The sequence below is a fragment of the Epinephelus moara genome, chromosome 4, assembly GCF_006386435.1.
Source record: "Epinephelus moara isolate mb chromosome 4, YSFRI_EMoa_1.0, whole genome shotgun sequence".
NCBI classification, from domain to species: domain Eukaryota; kingdom Metazoa; phylum Chordata; class Actinopteri; order Perciformes; family Serranidae; genus Epinephelus; species Epinephelus moara.
The window spans coordinates 29,055,141-29,070,771 of NC_065509.1; the positions used below are offsets into that span (position 1 = coordinate 29,055,141).

The following is a 15,631-nucleotide window of genomic DNA, read 5'->3' on the forward strand; positions in this document are numbered from 1 at the left end:
CAAAATGAAGCTTCCCCTTTTCAGGTGCCCTTCAAAATAAAAGCTTGCAAGTTTAAGTTAATGTTTTTGAGCGGTTTATATTGTATTTGACACCAATTGTCACATCGACTAAGCAAGTTCTCAGTCAGTATCTGATGCCATTATGTTAATTTAATCCAAAAACAGCGATTACAAGGTATATTCGTTGCAAAGTAAACGTTTCTCTAAAAAATCCATTTGTAGTCTAAACTGTACTTCCTCTATTTACCCGTGGAAGCAATCTTTCAACAAATATATAAACATAAACTATTTCCCGGAATGTACACTAACGTTTGACGGCATATTACTCTATTTTTTGTTACAATAATGGCGATTTTCATCATCTTTACAGAGCTTTTGCTTTTCTTTTGAAAACCCCGACAGGAAGTATTTGTCTTCCTCTGCTTGCGGAACATAGGTCGTCAGGAGAGGCGACATTTTGTTAGCTTCTTAGCAAAATAAACCATCGGAGATAGTCTTTGGGCAACTTGGTTGTCATTATAGTTGCCCTCTGTCGCCTGACAGTTACCAGCTGCAATCATGTGGTATGAAATCCTGCCCAGCTTCGGCATCATGACCGTGTGTATGATCATTCCTGGCGTCGCCACAGCCTGGATCCACAAGGGCACCAACGGAGGGAAGGTGAGGAGGATGCTGGACGCTAATGTGGCTCTGACCATGCTAACATGTAGAAAACATGTCAGTGTTTTGTCCTCTAAGCTACTTAATTAAAGTAGTACTTATTTTTCTTGTAGGAAAAGAGGATTGTCCGGCAGCCGTGGCAGTGGTACCTGTTGGAGAGAGACAGGCGAGTGTCGGGAACAGGACGACACTATGACTCCAAGGCAAGTGTCCATGTGTCTATAACTATGGTATTATAATCTTTTACAAGGAAACTCCTTCTTTGAAATGTGTGTTATTTGCACAGAAAGCGTATTGTTTCGTGCTATTTTATTTTGTATACACTCCCTCACCCTCCACCTAGTCAGTAGTCTCTTTAGTTGGGCTGTCTCTCAGCTACTGAGAGAAAAAATGTGTATTTGCATACATATACATATATTTATCTTAAGTTGCATTTATATTATCCATAGCAAAGTATTCATTACTCCTGCACTGCTCTCACACTCTCTTTTAATCACCTTACATTGCAATACCTGCACTGTCCACCACTTACATTTGCACTACCATCACAAGTAGTAGTAATAGCGCTCAGTAGTAGTCCTGGGACCAAACTGTTTTTATTATTACACTTATATTTTCTGTCCTTATCTCTGTTTGTATCTGTGTTTTTGTATGTGTGGGTCCCTTAATGTCCCTTGCAATTAATTAAGTATCTATCTATCTATCTATTAAAAATCAGTGATGAGCAAACAAGACAGACAACATAAGTGCATACATATTGCAAAAACAGGTTCGATTAAAAGCAGAAGTTATTTGTAACTTGCAGGAACATGTACATCAGCATGCCATCAAAATCAGCCAGTAATCTTTAGACTTATTTACATAAATAACTCAAAATTGCTTTTTTAGTTTAGTTAAAGTTAAGTCACTGTTTCATGGGGCAGAAGCTGCAACATATTTGAAAAAAGTCTGGTATAATGATGACATTATTTTGGGGAGGTAAAATCCACCTAAAACCACAGTTTGAGTGTCAGCTGCTGAACTTTGTTATGTTCATGAGCTACGAAAATAATGATAATAAAAACATGAGGCTGGTCTCTAATCTTAAAATGAATTATGTTATGATAATCACATATCTGAGTGTTAATGGCAACAATTAAAGCTTTTATAGGGGAAATTGTAGGTAATACTGGATGATGTAATGTTTCTTTTTAATTCTTTTTTTTTCCCCTTTATTTGTTGAAGTAAAAATTCAAATATACAGTCTTCATACCTGAGTCTTTGAACAGAAAATCCCGCACACTGCTCTTGCTCAGCTCCACAATTTATTAGTAACACTAATCTTTCTGTCCTGCAGGACCTTTGTCGAGTGTTCAACAGGTCCAGGAGGACCGAAATGTTAGTGTTACAATAAATTGTGAAGCTGAGCAAGAGCAGTGTGAAGGATTTTTTGTTCAAAGATTCAAGTGCTATTTTCCAGTGTACCTGCATCTGAGACAGTTGGGTGTGCGAATACCTTTCTTCAAACAAATATGAAATCATTAAAAGGAGAGTTATTTCCAATAGACCACTCAGCCTCACTCAGACAGACTACTTAAACCCATTAAATCAACACAAACACACACGGTGTTTTTTTTATATTTGGCTGATTATGCTTCTGCTCAGGTTCAAGGTGGACAGAGCTTTGCTAGAAACTACTTGAGGTCACCAAAACCCATTTATGTTGAAAAGCACCCACACGGGGGTGCTGTGGTAGAAGAAGTGTGATCAAACACCTGTGTGAGAGGACAGTGTGTACGACATGGTCATTATCATCTCCGTTAAGTTTCTAGTTTGTGCAACATGAGATTCATTCAGTGAATGAACTATAACAAAAAGCTGTATGGAGGGCAGAGACATGTCAAAAACAACTAGAAAAAAAGGTCGGTTGATGAAAATGATGCCGTGTTTTGTAATTGTAAAAGACTGTAGTTTTGATACTCTTGTTTTTCCTCCACAGGGACTCGAGAACATCAACTGATGACGAGGAATGTGGAGACCCTGATGAGAAGAAAGTTGTACAATAAAAGATTATATTTAACATCCAGCTGTTTGTTTTTTCAGTCTTTTAAGACACTTGTCTCTGTTGTCCATTAAAATGTTCCACTGTGGAAATATTCTGAGACTTCTTGGCTCATGTGATGAATTTCAAAAGCAGCTGACAAGAGACTGATGCTCTGATCAAATAAATATTTTGCACCTGTTCATATACTGTTAGGTGTCATGTTTCCTGTTCAGGTGATAATTCAGTGTTGCAGTTTAGAAACATATCAATATCTGCAGTAAGATTAGACATTGTCTGAGATATGTAGTTGTGATACAGCTTAAAGGAAGACTTTACCCATAAAATGACTATTTGTAAATCAATTTGTCGTGCTGTGTTACACTGTGTGAAAAAAACTTGTCTACAGAAACAAACAAAACTATACCTCACAAAAGCAAAACTATCAAATCATCTACTTATAAACTCTCACACAACTCGTTCAGTATAACTGAAGTCTCATTTAACCATCCGTATGCTCAGTGCTTTTCAAACACGTGCATTTTCACTAAAACCGTACTATTTAAAACTGAAGTGAAGGTAAAACTAATCTTGCCATCTTCAAAGCTAGACTCCAGTACAAAAATATATTTGCCATTGTTCATGGAGGATGTGAGCGATTTAAAGTTTTCTTCACAAATTCAAGGTAACCTGACATGACTAACTGATATACAAATAGTTATTTTGTGGGTGAAGTGCTCCTTTAAATGTTTTCTTCTCATCAGCAAAATGAAAATTCTCCAAACTAATAAAATTTTTCGGAGTACATGGAGTCCCTCTGCCTGCCAACAGAGCTGAAAATAAATCAGCAACTATTTACATAATTGTATCTCAAATTCTGAAGACATTGGTGCAGGTTTAGAAAAAAAAAGTTTTTTAATAGAACTGTAAGAAAAATCTGCAGATTTCATTTGGGTCCGGTTACTAAACTATCACTGAGCTATACTGACAGTTATCCAGCTGAAATATTTACAGTAGCAGCTCAGGTAAACAAGGAAAATCAAATGACTATTAATTAAAAGATTGCTCTTAAACTGTGTCTCAGAACAACAGAATAAGGAGTTGAAAGATAAATCTGAATAGGAAAGACGAAAAAATGTTAAACACGATGTTAAGTTTTTCTAATCTTTCCTTTTTTGCTTCAGAATTACTGTACATTTTTATCTCTTAGTGCAACCACAACTATGAAAAAGAACTGTGAAAACTACAGCCTGGTGATGAGAATTTATTTACCATTTTAATCAGGATCATTCACAAAATATTTACAACAGAAAATTAAGGTTGAACACTGCAGAGACTAGTTCCAGTGAGTAGATATGATGGAGAATATAACACAACAGAAAACTTCTCAGACTCATTCAACACATTTCTTTACAATTAAAATTCTCTCTCCACAGTTTACATTTGGTTTAAACTGAATGTATTCATCCTCCAAAAAAATAAAACATTAATACATCAAGACAGGAAGTAAAGGTGTTTTCTGATCTGTAGAGATGTGTGATGTCACTTCTCCTCCTTGCCTTTGGTCTTCCTGTACACCATCTCCCTGAAGCTCGACAGGATCTTGCTCTCTCTCTTCCTCCTCTCCTCCTGGTTGAAGGACGCCAGCGCTCTCTTCTCGTCTGCACTGTAGATCTGGTTTTCCTTTCTCAGACGCACGGCCTCCATACGGCGATGTCTGCGGGGTTACATGTCAAATATGTCAGTGTAACAGTCATGATAAAGATGAAGAGTGTCTTTGGATCATATGACATCTGAAACATCAGCAGCTATTGAACTGCTGCCGTACAAATCGTCTCACAGCCATGGTGATAATATAGAGTTGTATTTCTAAACATCACGTACCTGCTGCCGCTCATCACGTAGCCAGACTTCTCGAAGTTTGCGATCTCATCGCTGGTGAGACCGATCTCACCTCTTCTGGGGATACGTTTGCCTGCTTTCACGTACTCCGCCATCGCAGCACCTTCACCTGGCAACAGTGCATGACCAAAACTGGGAGAAGAGGAAAAATGCACTTGTTAAACTTGAGTTAGGGAGGAGCTTTTGCTTATTCTTAGCAGAGCTCATACCACTGCCAGTGATACTGCAAAGCAACAACTGCAACTAATGATTAATTTCATCATCCTGCAGATAATTTTATTGACTGTTTGACCAACGACATGTAGGAAAATGGTGAAAAAATGGACATCAACAGTTCCAACTGTCCAAGCTGACCTTTTTAAATGTCTTGTTTGTCCAATTGCCGGCCTTTCAGCAAGCTTCTTGCCATGCGATTTTATTGGCGCAGACATATTTCCAATCTCAGAATAAGATCAAGCGTTTTATCTCAGGTGGTGCACGCTCCTATGATCTCCATAGTTTGGTGTAAGGTGATCATAAAACCGAGAGTCCTAAGTCAGTCTTTATCTCGTCTTGACGTTCTAACAAAATCAACATGTTTAATATTATCCTAGTTTTTAGTCTTGGCTCATACAGATACTGACGTTGAATGACATGAACATTGCCAACAACCACAGCTGCACTATTTCCAGCACCCAACTGCGTAGACAGTAAACATGGAGGGGACTACAGGGAGGCGTAAGAACATGAACAAGTCTTGGAGGAGAAGGACTAAATGCACAAACCTGCTATATTTAACTGGTAAAGACTGAGGAAAGGAGGAAATACAGTGAGTGCTGGGCGGAGCAGTGAGTGACAACAACCCCGCCCACATTTAAGGGTACTGTTTGCAGTGAAGGGTCTAGGTACCATGTCTGAAGGGTTACTTTTGGTTCCAAAGGTACCATACCGAAAGTGTTTGGTGGAAACGGGGCTAAAGAAAAACAGCAAACGGTCACATTTCATTCGCTGGAATCACTGAATTTACGAGCCTAAAAGTCCACAGCCTTGTTAGCATGTCTGTGAGGCTGCACAGTGGTGCTTTCAGGTACATTTTTAATGGTAAAAACATGATTGAGTCACATTTATTTTGCTGTGTTAGTAACGTCACATAAAGTGCAACAGCTGAACAGACTCACTCCAAAGGTCGGTCGTCCTGCGACAAATGTGTGAGCGGAGCTTCGGGGCCGACCACGTGTTCATCCATGCAGGTTTTCTCCACCCACATCACCCCGTTGGGATCCTCCTCCTCCTCCTCCTCCTCCTCTGACTCTTCACTGCTGGAGTTGCTGGACTCCTTGCGGCTCTTCTTCGCCTTCTTCTTCTTGGACTTCTTTGACCTGTTAAGAAACGTGGGATGTTTTGTTAATCTGATGCCCCTTTTTTCTGCGTGAATGAAGCTGGTATTTAGTTGGAGGCTGGCACTTACTTCTTGCTCTTCTTTTTCTTTTTCTTCTTCTTTATTTCTTCCTCTGAAAGATAATAACATGACAGTTGAGCTGATGAAACTCATGGAGAAAGACTTCATGTTATTACACTATGACAATTAAGTTGGGATACCATCTGAATCTGACTCCAGCTCGCTGTCCTCCGAGTGCTTCTTGTTCTTCTTCTTCTTGGATTTCTTCTTCTTCTTTTTCTTCTTCCTTTCTTCTGTGAATGAGACAGAATTATTTGTAAATTCAATCAGCATTAAATATCACAGTTATTTAATCATGTTCAAACACTGTGTGTGCTCTACCTTCTGAGCTCGACTCTGAGCTGCTGTTTTTCTCGTCTTCTTCGACTGGTGTGAACTCATCAGAGCTGGTGAAGAACAGAGAAAGAAATTCATGCTTTCTGCACCCGAACACACAAAGAGGAGAGCGAGGTGTTTCGCTCTAGAGAAACAAACTCTAGTGCTTCTAAAAAACAACATCATACAATAAATGTGTTGCAGACAGTGAAGGAGCATCTCAACTCACTCTGGCTCCTTCACTCTGGGTGAATATCCCCAAACTTCAGGACAACCTAACTCCCCGATCCTCTCCCTCTCCTGCAGACGCCTGTAACAGAGACACAAACAGATGCAGCAAATAACTATTTTACAGTGTCAGTTAGATAAATGTGGGAAAACCACTGAGGCAGCATCACATCAGTTCCTATATTCCTTAAAAACCTAATTACATCATTTGTCAGATCAGCTGTAGTGCTGTGCAACAATTCAGTACTGGCAATGACAAACAATACCCAAATTGTATAGTGACATTGATTTCAACTGTGTCTCTTGAACTGTATCAGGATAAGTCACCAAGCAAATATCTATTGGTTTAACTGTCCTGGAAGGTTTTGAAGGATTGAGGACTATTCCAAGAGTTTGTTGTTTTTTTGTTGTTTTGTTTATTAATGACATAATAAATTCATAAATTCAGAAAAACAAAAATGTATGAGCCTATTATCTCATTAATTCAGAAAAACTGGGCAACAATTTTTAAGTGGATGCATTAGACCTCCATTGGGACTGGGTATTAATTGAAGAAGGCAGGTATTGGGAAGATTTTAGCTAACTTCAGAGCACTGGGTACAATCACTATACTTAATGATACATCAGTAAAGGGCTTGATTATTACAATCAAACCTTTGACTTTAATATTGCACATACAGTATGCTGTAATTTATAACATACTTTACATTCCCAAGTAAATTAGCCTTTATTAAAAATAACCTGTAGACTGTTAAGAAAGATGGGTGATCTCCTTTGATGAATTCTAAAAGGACAACCCATTGTGTTAGATACTTTGCTTACAAAATAATGACCTATACTACCATAAAAATAAATTAAACAGGGCAACAATATCCTTAGACTGTGAAAAGCTCGTCATCCGCCATCGAGGTGGGACTTTTAATAGATTTTTCTCTCTCTATGTTATAACTGACTGACAGTTCTCCACTTGATGTTATTTTGTGATTCAATAAATCGTTTGATATGTTTCAGGCATTTCATAATAGAGCTGGTCAATATATCAATATTATATTGACATCATAATATGAGATTAAATATCGCCTTAACTTTTGGATATCATAATATTATAAGTGCTGTCTTGTCCTGGTATTAAAGGCTGGAAAAGACTGCTGCTGCTATTTCATTATTTCCCTTTACCCACCTTGTCATTATATCCACATCACTGATATTCATTAATAAAGTATCTCGTCAAGTCAATATTTTGTGAAAGCACCAACAGCCAACCCTACGATGTAGTTGCAATGTTGATATCAGAGTATCAGACCATTTCTGCATGTCACCCCCCGCCCTCTCTCTCACCCCCCTTCACTCTGTCCTACACAATAAAAGGCAAAAAAGCCCAAAAAAATAATCGTAAAAAAAATAAATATGTAATTATATTTAATATTTTCCATATCGCCCAGCCCTTCATCATATCTGAATGAATTTATTCTTGTAGGATTTATTTGTTCCAAGATTCAGAGTAGTTCTTTTGGGTCATATCTATTTTTTTCTAGTAGAAATCCCTGAAAATATATTTATAAAAGCATTACTATTATCAGGCTTTGCTATTTGAGGAACCCTTTAAATACTTAATTAAATAAACCGGTTAATCGATAGTTTGTGTCTTCATGTGTTACCTGGCGATGAAGGCCTCCTGTCTCTGTCTCTGAGCGTCGTCCCGCTGCTGCTCATAGTAATAATCATCTTTGAAGCTGCCATGTTTTCCAGGACCGTCCCGCTGCTCGGACCAGTGGTTGTTGTTAGCACCGTGACGATCCCTGGATCTGGATCTGGACCTTGACCTGGACCGAGACCGACTCCTACGGGGGCTTCCTATGCGGATCCTCCGGATGTTTCTGGCCTCTTTGAACCGGCGATCCCGCTCCTCGTGCTCCTTCTCCCTGTTACGAGGCTTCGGCAGTTTGGGTCCGAAGCTGTACGGAGACAGGCTCCGCTCACGGCTGTCGCTGCGGTGGCGGCTGCGGGAGCGAGTGCGAGGTCTCCGGGCCCGAGGACTCCGAGGACTCCGAGGACTCCGGGGCTCCCCGCCGCCGTCTGAGCTCGAACGATCGGACATAGGCATATCCACCGACCGCTGTAGACTCTCACTGAAACTACGGGACACACTGAAGATAAAAAGTAAATGAATTGAGGGAGATTTAGAGAAAAATTAACACGCGTCCATGTTGATGCTTCTTCTCTTTTTCTCTGCGTTTAATAACAGGAAGTGCTAATACGTCCGTCCCCAAATAGGAACCGGTCTATCACAACCTTTGATGAACATAGTTCCGCTTGTCCTTTGAGGCACTATGGTTTGTCAAAATAGAATAAATAAAAAGATATATTTTAAAAGATGAATGAAGCACAAAAGGTACTATATCCAAAAATGACTTATAGTTAGTTACTTGAGACTAAATTGTTAATCGTTTCTCAATGTTTTGGTTTCATTTTATTTTTTGTCTTTATCTTTATTTTTATTAATTAGTAACTAGTGACATGTAAGTAAATTACAAAATGGTTTAATTTTAATCAGTTACAGTTACTGAGGAAAAAAATAGTTAAATTACAGTTACCAATCAAAATGATGGGGATAATAAAGGGATTACATCTGAATATATTCTTTTTTGGTAAAAAGTTTATATGTAGAATAAGACATTTAAATTCTGTTGCTTCGCATTTTCTTGCTGTGCAGGAAAACCTTTTTTTGGCATAGTATATTTCCAAACATTTTTCTCGCTTTACTGCCCAGTTTAAAACATTTGTTATTAAGTGATTAAAAAATAATAAAATCTAATAAGCTACATTAGTTCAATTACTCATCATATTTTTGACAGGGTAATAAATAACTATTCGGTGAACAATTACATTTCCAAAGTAACCATCCCCCATTATTGAAACCACTCCATTCTCTGTATAACACAATACACTAGGTAATCAGCTACAATATACGTCAAGGAACGTATAAAAGCGTCAATTGATTTTATAATAACAGCAGGAACAATAGAAATAAATTAGTTGTTTGTATGTTTTGTTTTGTTTTCTCCTGCCAATCAACCGCTCATCACTCCAGTCCAGTAGGTGGCGGTGATGCGCCTAAAAGTTGGTATGTTAGCTGCCGTTAAATCTCACCAGAAGAAGGAATTAAAAGGTTATGAATGTGCAGATAGAGTGGCAGAAAGAGCACTTAGTATGAGACATGTAACTAATATTCCATTTGGAAAAGGTGAAGGAAAAGCACTTATCAAAAAAAAAAAAATCAGAATTTTGGCAGAAGAAAGTGGGATGAGGACAGTAAGGGCAGAACTTATTACAGAATACAAAACACAGTCAGAGCACAGAGTATTAAGGGAAGAAGTAGAAGAGAGGAGGTAGTTCTATCAAGATTAAGGTTTGATCATACTGGTTTAAATAAGACTTTATTTTTATTGGGAAAAGTAAACTCACAAGTTTGCACATATTGTAATATTGAAAATGTTGAACATGTAATTATGTACTGTAGTAAATATAACAAAAAAAGGGTAAGGGTGCAACAAAGGGTGAGAGAGGCAGGACGGGATTGGAATTTGGTAGGGATACTGGGAACTAAGGGAGATAAGGTGTGGGAGATACAGAGAGGGGTAATAGATTACCTATATAACACTGGTTTGTTCTATAGAATATAGCGGTTGGCGTTTCTTTCTTTCTTTTTTTAATTTTGTTTTGTTTCTTTATTATTTATCCATGGTAGTAATGTAAAACTAGATCCTGTCTTACATACTCCGGTCCAGTAGGTGGCGGTATGCACCTTTAAAGTTGGTATTGCAATCCGCCAGAAAACACAAAGAAGAAGAAGAAGAAGCGTCAATAGTTCAGTTACCGCCCGATTTGATATTTGACAGGTAGCTCAGCTTTCTGTGGGCGGAATCGATCATGTTCATTTATTAGTGGAAAACAAACATCGTAATTAACTGTAACGTTACAGGATGGGTCGTCAGTGTAGTTTCCCCGGCTGTAAGAACACCTCCGGACTACACAGCTTCCCATCGGACGAAGAGACGAGGCGTCAGTGGTTACGGGCTCTGGGTTTACCAGACTGTGACCTCCCGCCCAGAGCTGGAGTTTGTAACCGTCACTTCTCTCAGGACTGCTTCTCTAATCTCATGGAGGTGAGCATGGGTTTCTCTAAACTGCCCCAACTAAAGAACAACGCAGTGCCAAACATCGGTCTCCCGAAGAGACCTTCATCACAGCAGCGGTACATACTGCCAGCACCTCAGCTACATGACCAGGTGAGTGTATAAACAGCTTGTAACAAGCATTGTAATAACCGTGACATGACTAGCTAACGGTGTATGGCTGTAGCAAGGCTAAACTCAGAGCCTGTTTACACCTGGTATTATAATGGTCTTATCTGATGCGATCAAAGTGGACAGCTCTGTTGTGTTCACACCTGATATGTGTCTCCACATGTGTCTCAAGTCATCACTTATGATCTGAATTCTTACATGTTATGTAAAGAAACACCCTTGGTTAGCTTACATAATGTTTCCACATACCGTATATTTCCAAAAAGCCGCCGGGGGTTTGACCCCATTTTGCGTATTAAAAGCCGGTGTGTCCGATTAAATGTTGGGGCAATTATTTGATATGGGAGTCACGTGACATCACGTCTTCTACTCGCGTCACTAAGAACGAAACAGCCAGCATGGCGGACGCGAGGGAAGTTTACACCGGTGGAGAGGAAAACACAGAGATGGAGTGGAATGAGGAGAATAGTCAGGAGAGGGACAAAAACGATAAGCTAAGAGGGAAGAAAAACAGAAAGTTTGACATGAAGTTTAAGCTAGCAGTTGTGAAATATGCAGAGCAGCACTCTGGAGAAGCAGCTGCCAGAGAGTTTAACGTGGACCCGAGGCGCGTCCGTGAATGGAAGAAAAAAAAAGGTGAAATGGCATCGCAGGCGGCCACAGATGCCAAGCGGCTTCGCTTGTCAGGTGGAGGCAGGAAAAAAAAGAGCGAAGAGCTTGAGAATAACTTGTGCAAGTGGATACACCAAACTCGTGGACGGAACCTCCGGGTCTCCCGCACAATGATTATCAGGAAGGCCAAGGAGTTGTATGCCACAGCGGGGGACAAGAGAGGTGGGGACGTGTTTGGAGCGACTAATGGATGGCTTGACCGATTCCTCCGACGTAACAATTTTTCCCACAGGAGGAGAACAACTGTTGCTCAGAAGGAAGCTCCTATTGAGAAGCAAGTCAACTGTGCCACCTGCTCCAGTCACCAGATAGAGAGTAAGAGGATCCAGCCGAAGAATATCATCGCCATGGACGAAACAGCTGTGCGGTTCGACATGGTGTGTGTGTGTGTGTGTGTGTGTGTGTGTGTGTGTGTGTGTGTGTGTGTGTGTGTGTGTGTGTGCAGCCATGCCAGGCAGGGAGAGAGCAGCTCGCGAGGGCTAGACAGCAGGCTGCAGTGGCTGAGGAAGAGGATGAGAGCAATGAGGAACAGCAGTTCCTCCACGAACTGGTGATCGAGGAAGATGATGATGAGGGAGAGGAGGAGGAGGATGAGATTGCTACAGTATTATTGTTGCTGTGTTGTTTTGATTGTTTTATACAGTACTTGGTGCCATAATTTTATTTTATGCACTGTTTTATTTAAAAGGTAGTGTACCGTAGCTTTGATTTACAGTATTTTTAGTACTGGTATGTGGTACCGTATTTTATTTTTTATTACGGTATTAGACAATTGTTGCACTACATGCAGCCTGGTGCAGGTCGGTGCAAAAAAAAAAAAAAAAGAGCCTTGAGCAAATAGCCGCCTGGTTCTTTTAGACGCCTGAGGTCAAAATCGATTTTGTGAAATAAACGCCCAGGCTACTATTTGGAAAAATATGGTAACCTTATCTCTGTGTACATATGCGGCCCCACACAGTGCTCAGCCTGGCAGCAAATTTTCCCCAGTGGACACTTGTAGTATTGCAGCAAAAATCCTAGACCACCATTGTAAAAAGAGACTTCTGTAAAACTGTTGACATAACAGGACACCTCGAACTGCAAACAAGCTCAGTTATGACTCTTTCTATCATGAATTTTTGAGCCATGGTGGTTAAAAATCCATGATGTCGTCACTAGTCTATGAGGAGCGGGAGCTCGCAGATGAGAAACACTACTGCTGTACTCAGTTGGCCGTATACCGCAGAAGTAAACGTGGAAGCCAGAAAATACTGTTGGTGTTTGCGCCAAGTGAGCAATTCCATGGGAAGGAATAGGCGTCATCTTGCTGTCCAATTTCTAGGTGTTATGAAAATCCATGGTACTTATGCAGTCAACCAGAGGTCCATTTATTTCTCCGAGTACCTCCATGACGTGTTTGCAAAACTCCTTCTGTTTTTTTTTTGTCCAAAATTTGCCAGAAGTATCCTGAAAATGTTGAACTTTTGCAGCAGATTTCGGACAGACAGATTTTCTGAGTGAAAAGATTGCTGCATGTTTAGCTAGCCTAGCATGCTAGCTGCATAAGGAATAGAGGGCATGCATAGTAGCTCATACCTCTTGTTACAAAATATTTCACAAAACTGGCTACACACCTTTTGAGCCTGTTTGGTCCTGGTATTAATCACAGGTTTCTGTGATCCGAAAACAAGTGGACAGCCTGCGTCTCCAGCTGACACACACACACATAGCATTTACACTACAAAAGGTATGTGGACAAATGCATCGCAGACCACCTCAGCAAGTGACTTGAGTGATCCGATCACAATGCATCATGGTGGTCGTTTAGACTTGTGTTTAGCACTGTCCACTTGTGATCAGTTCACCCAAAACGCATGTTAATACCAGGTGTAAACAGAACCTGTGCGCGTCTATTGCCAGTTGCCTAACGTTATCCAACTGACAGGCTGGTAACGTGATGAATATTGCAATAATAAAGCTGTGCTGTAACCATGAGAGTGTGTAATATGGCAGCCGTTGATAATGTTAATCTATACCTTCATTGAAAGCTGTTGTGACAGTTTATGTGAATTGTACAGTTGGTTAGAACATTGCTTTGACTAATACGACTGCACATTTAACATCTATAACGTGGTTATTTAAAAAAAAAAAAAAAACTTTAACGTGGATAAACTTGAATTCTTTCTGTTCTTTTTCAGCCTAAACACACCAGAGAGATCGGGTGCCAGGCAGGACTCGTCAACACACAACATGCTGCTGAGCAGGCCGACATAAAGCTCAACATAAAACAACAAGGTGAGTCATAATATGAGGTAGTTTCATGTATCATGAATGGGCTGAAGGGAGAGACACAGTTGTGGTCTCAAAGAGTGATGCAGATATATGCTCTCCTATGAGGTGACTGAAGGACAGGTTTTATGGGCAGCCTTATGCATATGATGGAAAACTCCACTCGCAAGGCAACAAGCATGCACCTGCCATAGCCTTTCCATATCCCTCCGCTCTCAGAATTTCAGTTTGTATAACAACATGTAGCGCTGGCTCAAGGATAATGTAAGCGCTCTCACCAGAAGGGAGCGGTTATGTATCAGAAGGGCAGAACTTTATAAATTTAGTTGGAAAACATGGCTGAAATTCAGTGGGGTATAAATTTAGTTGGAAAACATGGCTGAAATTCAGTGGGGTTTGTAGTCACTGAGGTAACAGACACTGAAGGTGGCATGCACTGGCATCGAGTGTCTGATTGGAAATTTCTTTTAACTGATGAACTGCCTGTTTTTGGTGTTGGGATTGCTGAAGGTGTGCTCCCCAGCTGGCAATCGCCACAAGACTTCCATGTAGATTTTCAAATGACTTTTACCTGACTGCTGACAAGCTCTCAAACTTCCACAAATCCTAATCTGATCGAGCACCGGTGAGACGTGCTAGAATGCCAGAGGTCCTGTGTCCATGCCTCGACAGGTCAGAGCCAAGTTCAGTCCAAAGTGGGGCCTCTGACCTGTCGAGGCATAGACACGGGACCTCTGGGTGTGTCCTGTGGTGTCTGGCACCAAGGCGTTTGTGGTGGATCCAGGGTGTCCACGGGTCCTTATATTATATCACCACAACTCAACAGGTGAACTCCCACTGCACCAGCCGCTCATGTCACCAGAGGCCAACACCAACTGCAGCACTAAAAGATAAAACTATATGTTAATAAGTTAAATTTACTAAAATACACATAAAACAATGTACAATGAATAACATATAATATAAAATAAACCAGCTGGTGGCGGTAGCGCATTAAGTCCTTGCTGTCCAACCGCCATTTAATTTCAGAGAAAAAGAAGTGACCCGAATTGTAGAGTTGTGACTGGAAGTGAAAAACAATGTGGATTACAGTGGACTTTTAACCACAGTTGTAACCAAGCAACGACACTGAATGAATGAGCTGGGGATGCTACACAACAACACTGGTACTCTGTGAAGTAGTCTGTGAGTTTTTCCAGCCTAACAACAGAGACTCTCGTTAACACATCTCAGGAAATCAAGATGTCTTCTGATATTAAAGTGAAGACAAACTTGGAGACGGTGACCAACAAAGTGAAGGAGGCACTGGCACTGGAGTTCTTCACAGAGCTGAACTCCACCGCTATGTGCCTCATCTGCAGGAAGAAAGTACTGTACAGACAGTTTAATATGAAGCAGCATTACATCACCAAACACGCTGTGGAGTATGATAAATACAAGGGATGGAGGAGGAAGATGATGTCCAATGAGCTGCATGCAGACTTCAGCCACTCCACAGGGACCTCAGCAGGCCTCGGTCTGAGAAGACCATCTGAACCTCAACAGAGCGCCCCAGGTATTTTGATTAATTTTTATTTAATGTGTGTAGTTATAGGAGCAGATACTTTTATTTTGAAGGGAGTGAACCGGTAGTTATCACTCTTAATACTGTCTTATGGTGTGCTGGGGCAGCAGACTGAGAGTAGCCGATGCCAACAGACTCAACAAGCTGATCAGAAAGGCCAGTGACGTTGTGGGGGTGGAGCTGGACCCTTTGACAGCAGTGTCAGACAGGAGGATGCTGTCAAAGGTGCGGGCGATACTTCAGCATGGCTCTCACCC

General features: G+C 40.6%; 3 protein-coding genes across 5 annotated transcripts in view; 2 read left to right on the plus strand and 1 right to left on the minus strand.

Moving 5' to 3' along the window:
• The first annotated feature begins 400 nt into the window (after nt 1-400).
• On the plus strand, nt 401-2,803 carry ndufa1 (NADH:ubiquinone oxidoreductase subunit A1). Its single transcript, XM_050042899.1, has 3 exons — nt 401-660; nt 774-863; nt 2,639-2,803. Exons 1-3 carry the CDS (start codon nt 559-561, stop codon nt 2,657-2,659), a joined length of 213 nt encoding a protein of 70 aa, XP_049898856.1. The 5' UTR covers nt 401-558; the 3' UTR covers nt 2,660-2,803.
• A 1,125-nt stretch (nt 2,804-3,928) lies between these two features.
• Nucleotides 3,929-8,836, minus strand: nkap (NFKB activating protein). 2 transcript variants are annotated; one of them, XM_050042895.1, is made up of 8 exons: nt 8,222-8,836; nt 6,565-6,645; nt 6,342-6,406; nt 6,161-6,250; nt 6,030-6,072; nt 5,740-5,940; nt 4,565-4,714; nt 3,929-4,397 (listed from the first exon to the last, which is right to left on the minus strand). In XM_050042895.1, the coding sequence occupies exons 1-8, from the start codon at nt 8,665-8,667 to the stop codon at nt 4,223-4,225; spliced, it is 1,251 nt and encodes a 416-aa protein (XP_049898852.1). In that variant the 5' UTR covers nt 8,668-8,836; the 3' UTR covers nt 3,929-4,222. The 2 variants fall into 2 exon arrangements, with proteins under 2 accessions (XP_049898852.1, XP_049898851.1); XM_050042894.1 differs by having other exon boundaries at nt 6,161-6,253.
• Nucleotides 8,837-10,403: 1,567 nt separating this feature from the next.
• zbtb33 (zinc finger and BTB domain containing 33) overlaps nt 10,404-15,631 on the plus strand; it is a 12,073-nt gene continuing 6,845 nt past the window's right edge. The window contains exons 1-2 of one of the 2 annotated variants that reach the window (XM_050042114.1): nt 10,404-10,852; nt 13,720-13,816. In XM_050042114.1, the coding sequence (XP_049898071.1) occupies nt 10,547-10,852; nt 13,720-13,816 (403 nt within the window). In that variant the 5' untranslated portion in view covers nt 10,404-10,546. Of the gene's footprint in view, nt 10,853-10,929; nt 11,920-13,719; nt 13,817-15,631 lie in introns of those variants that run through there. The other variant, XM_050042113.1, reaches the window with a different exon arrangement.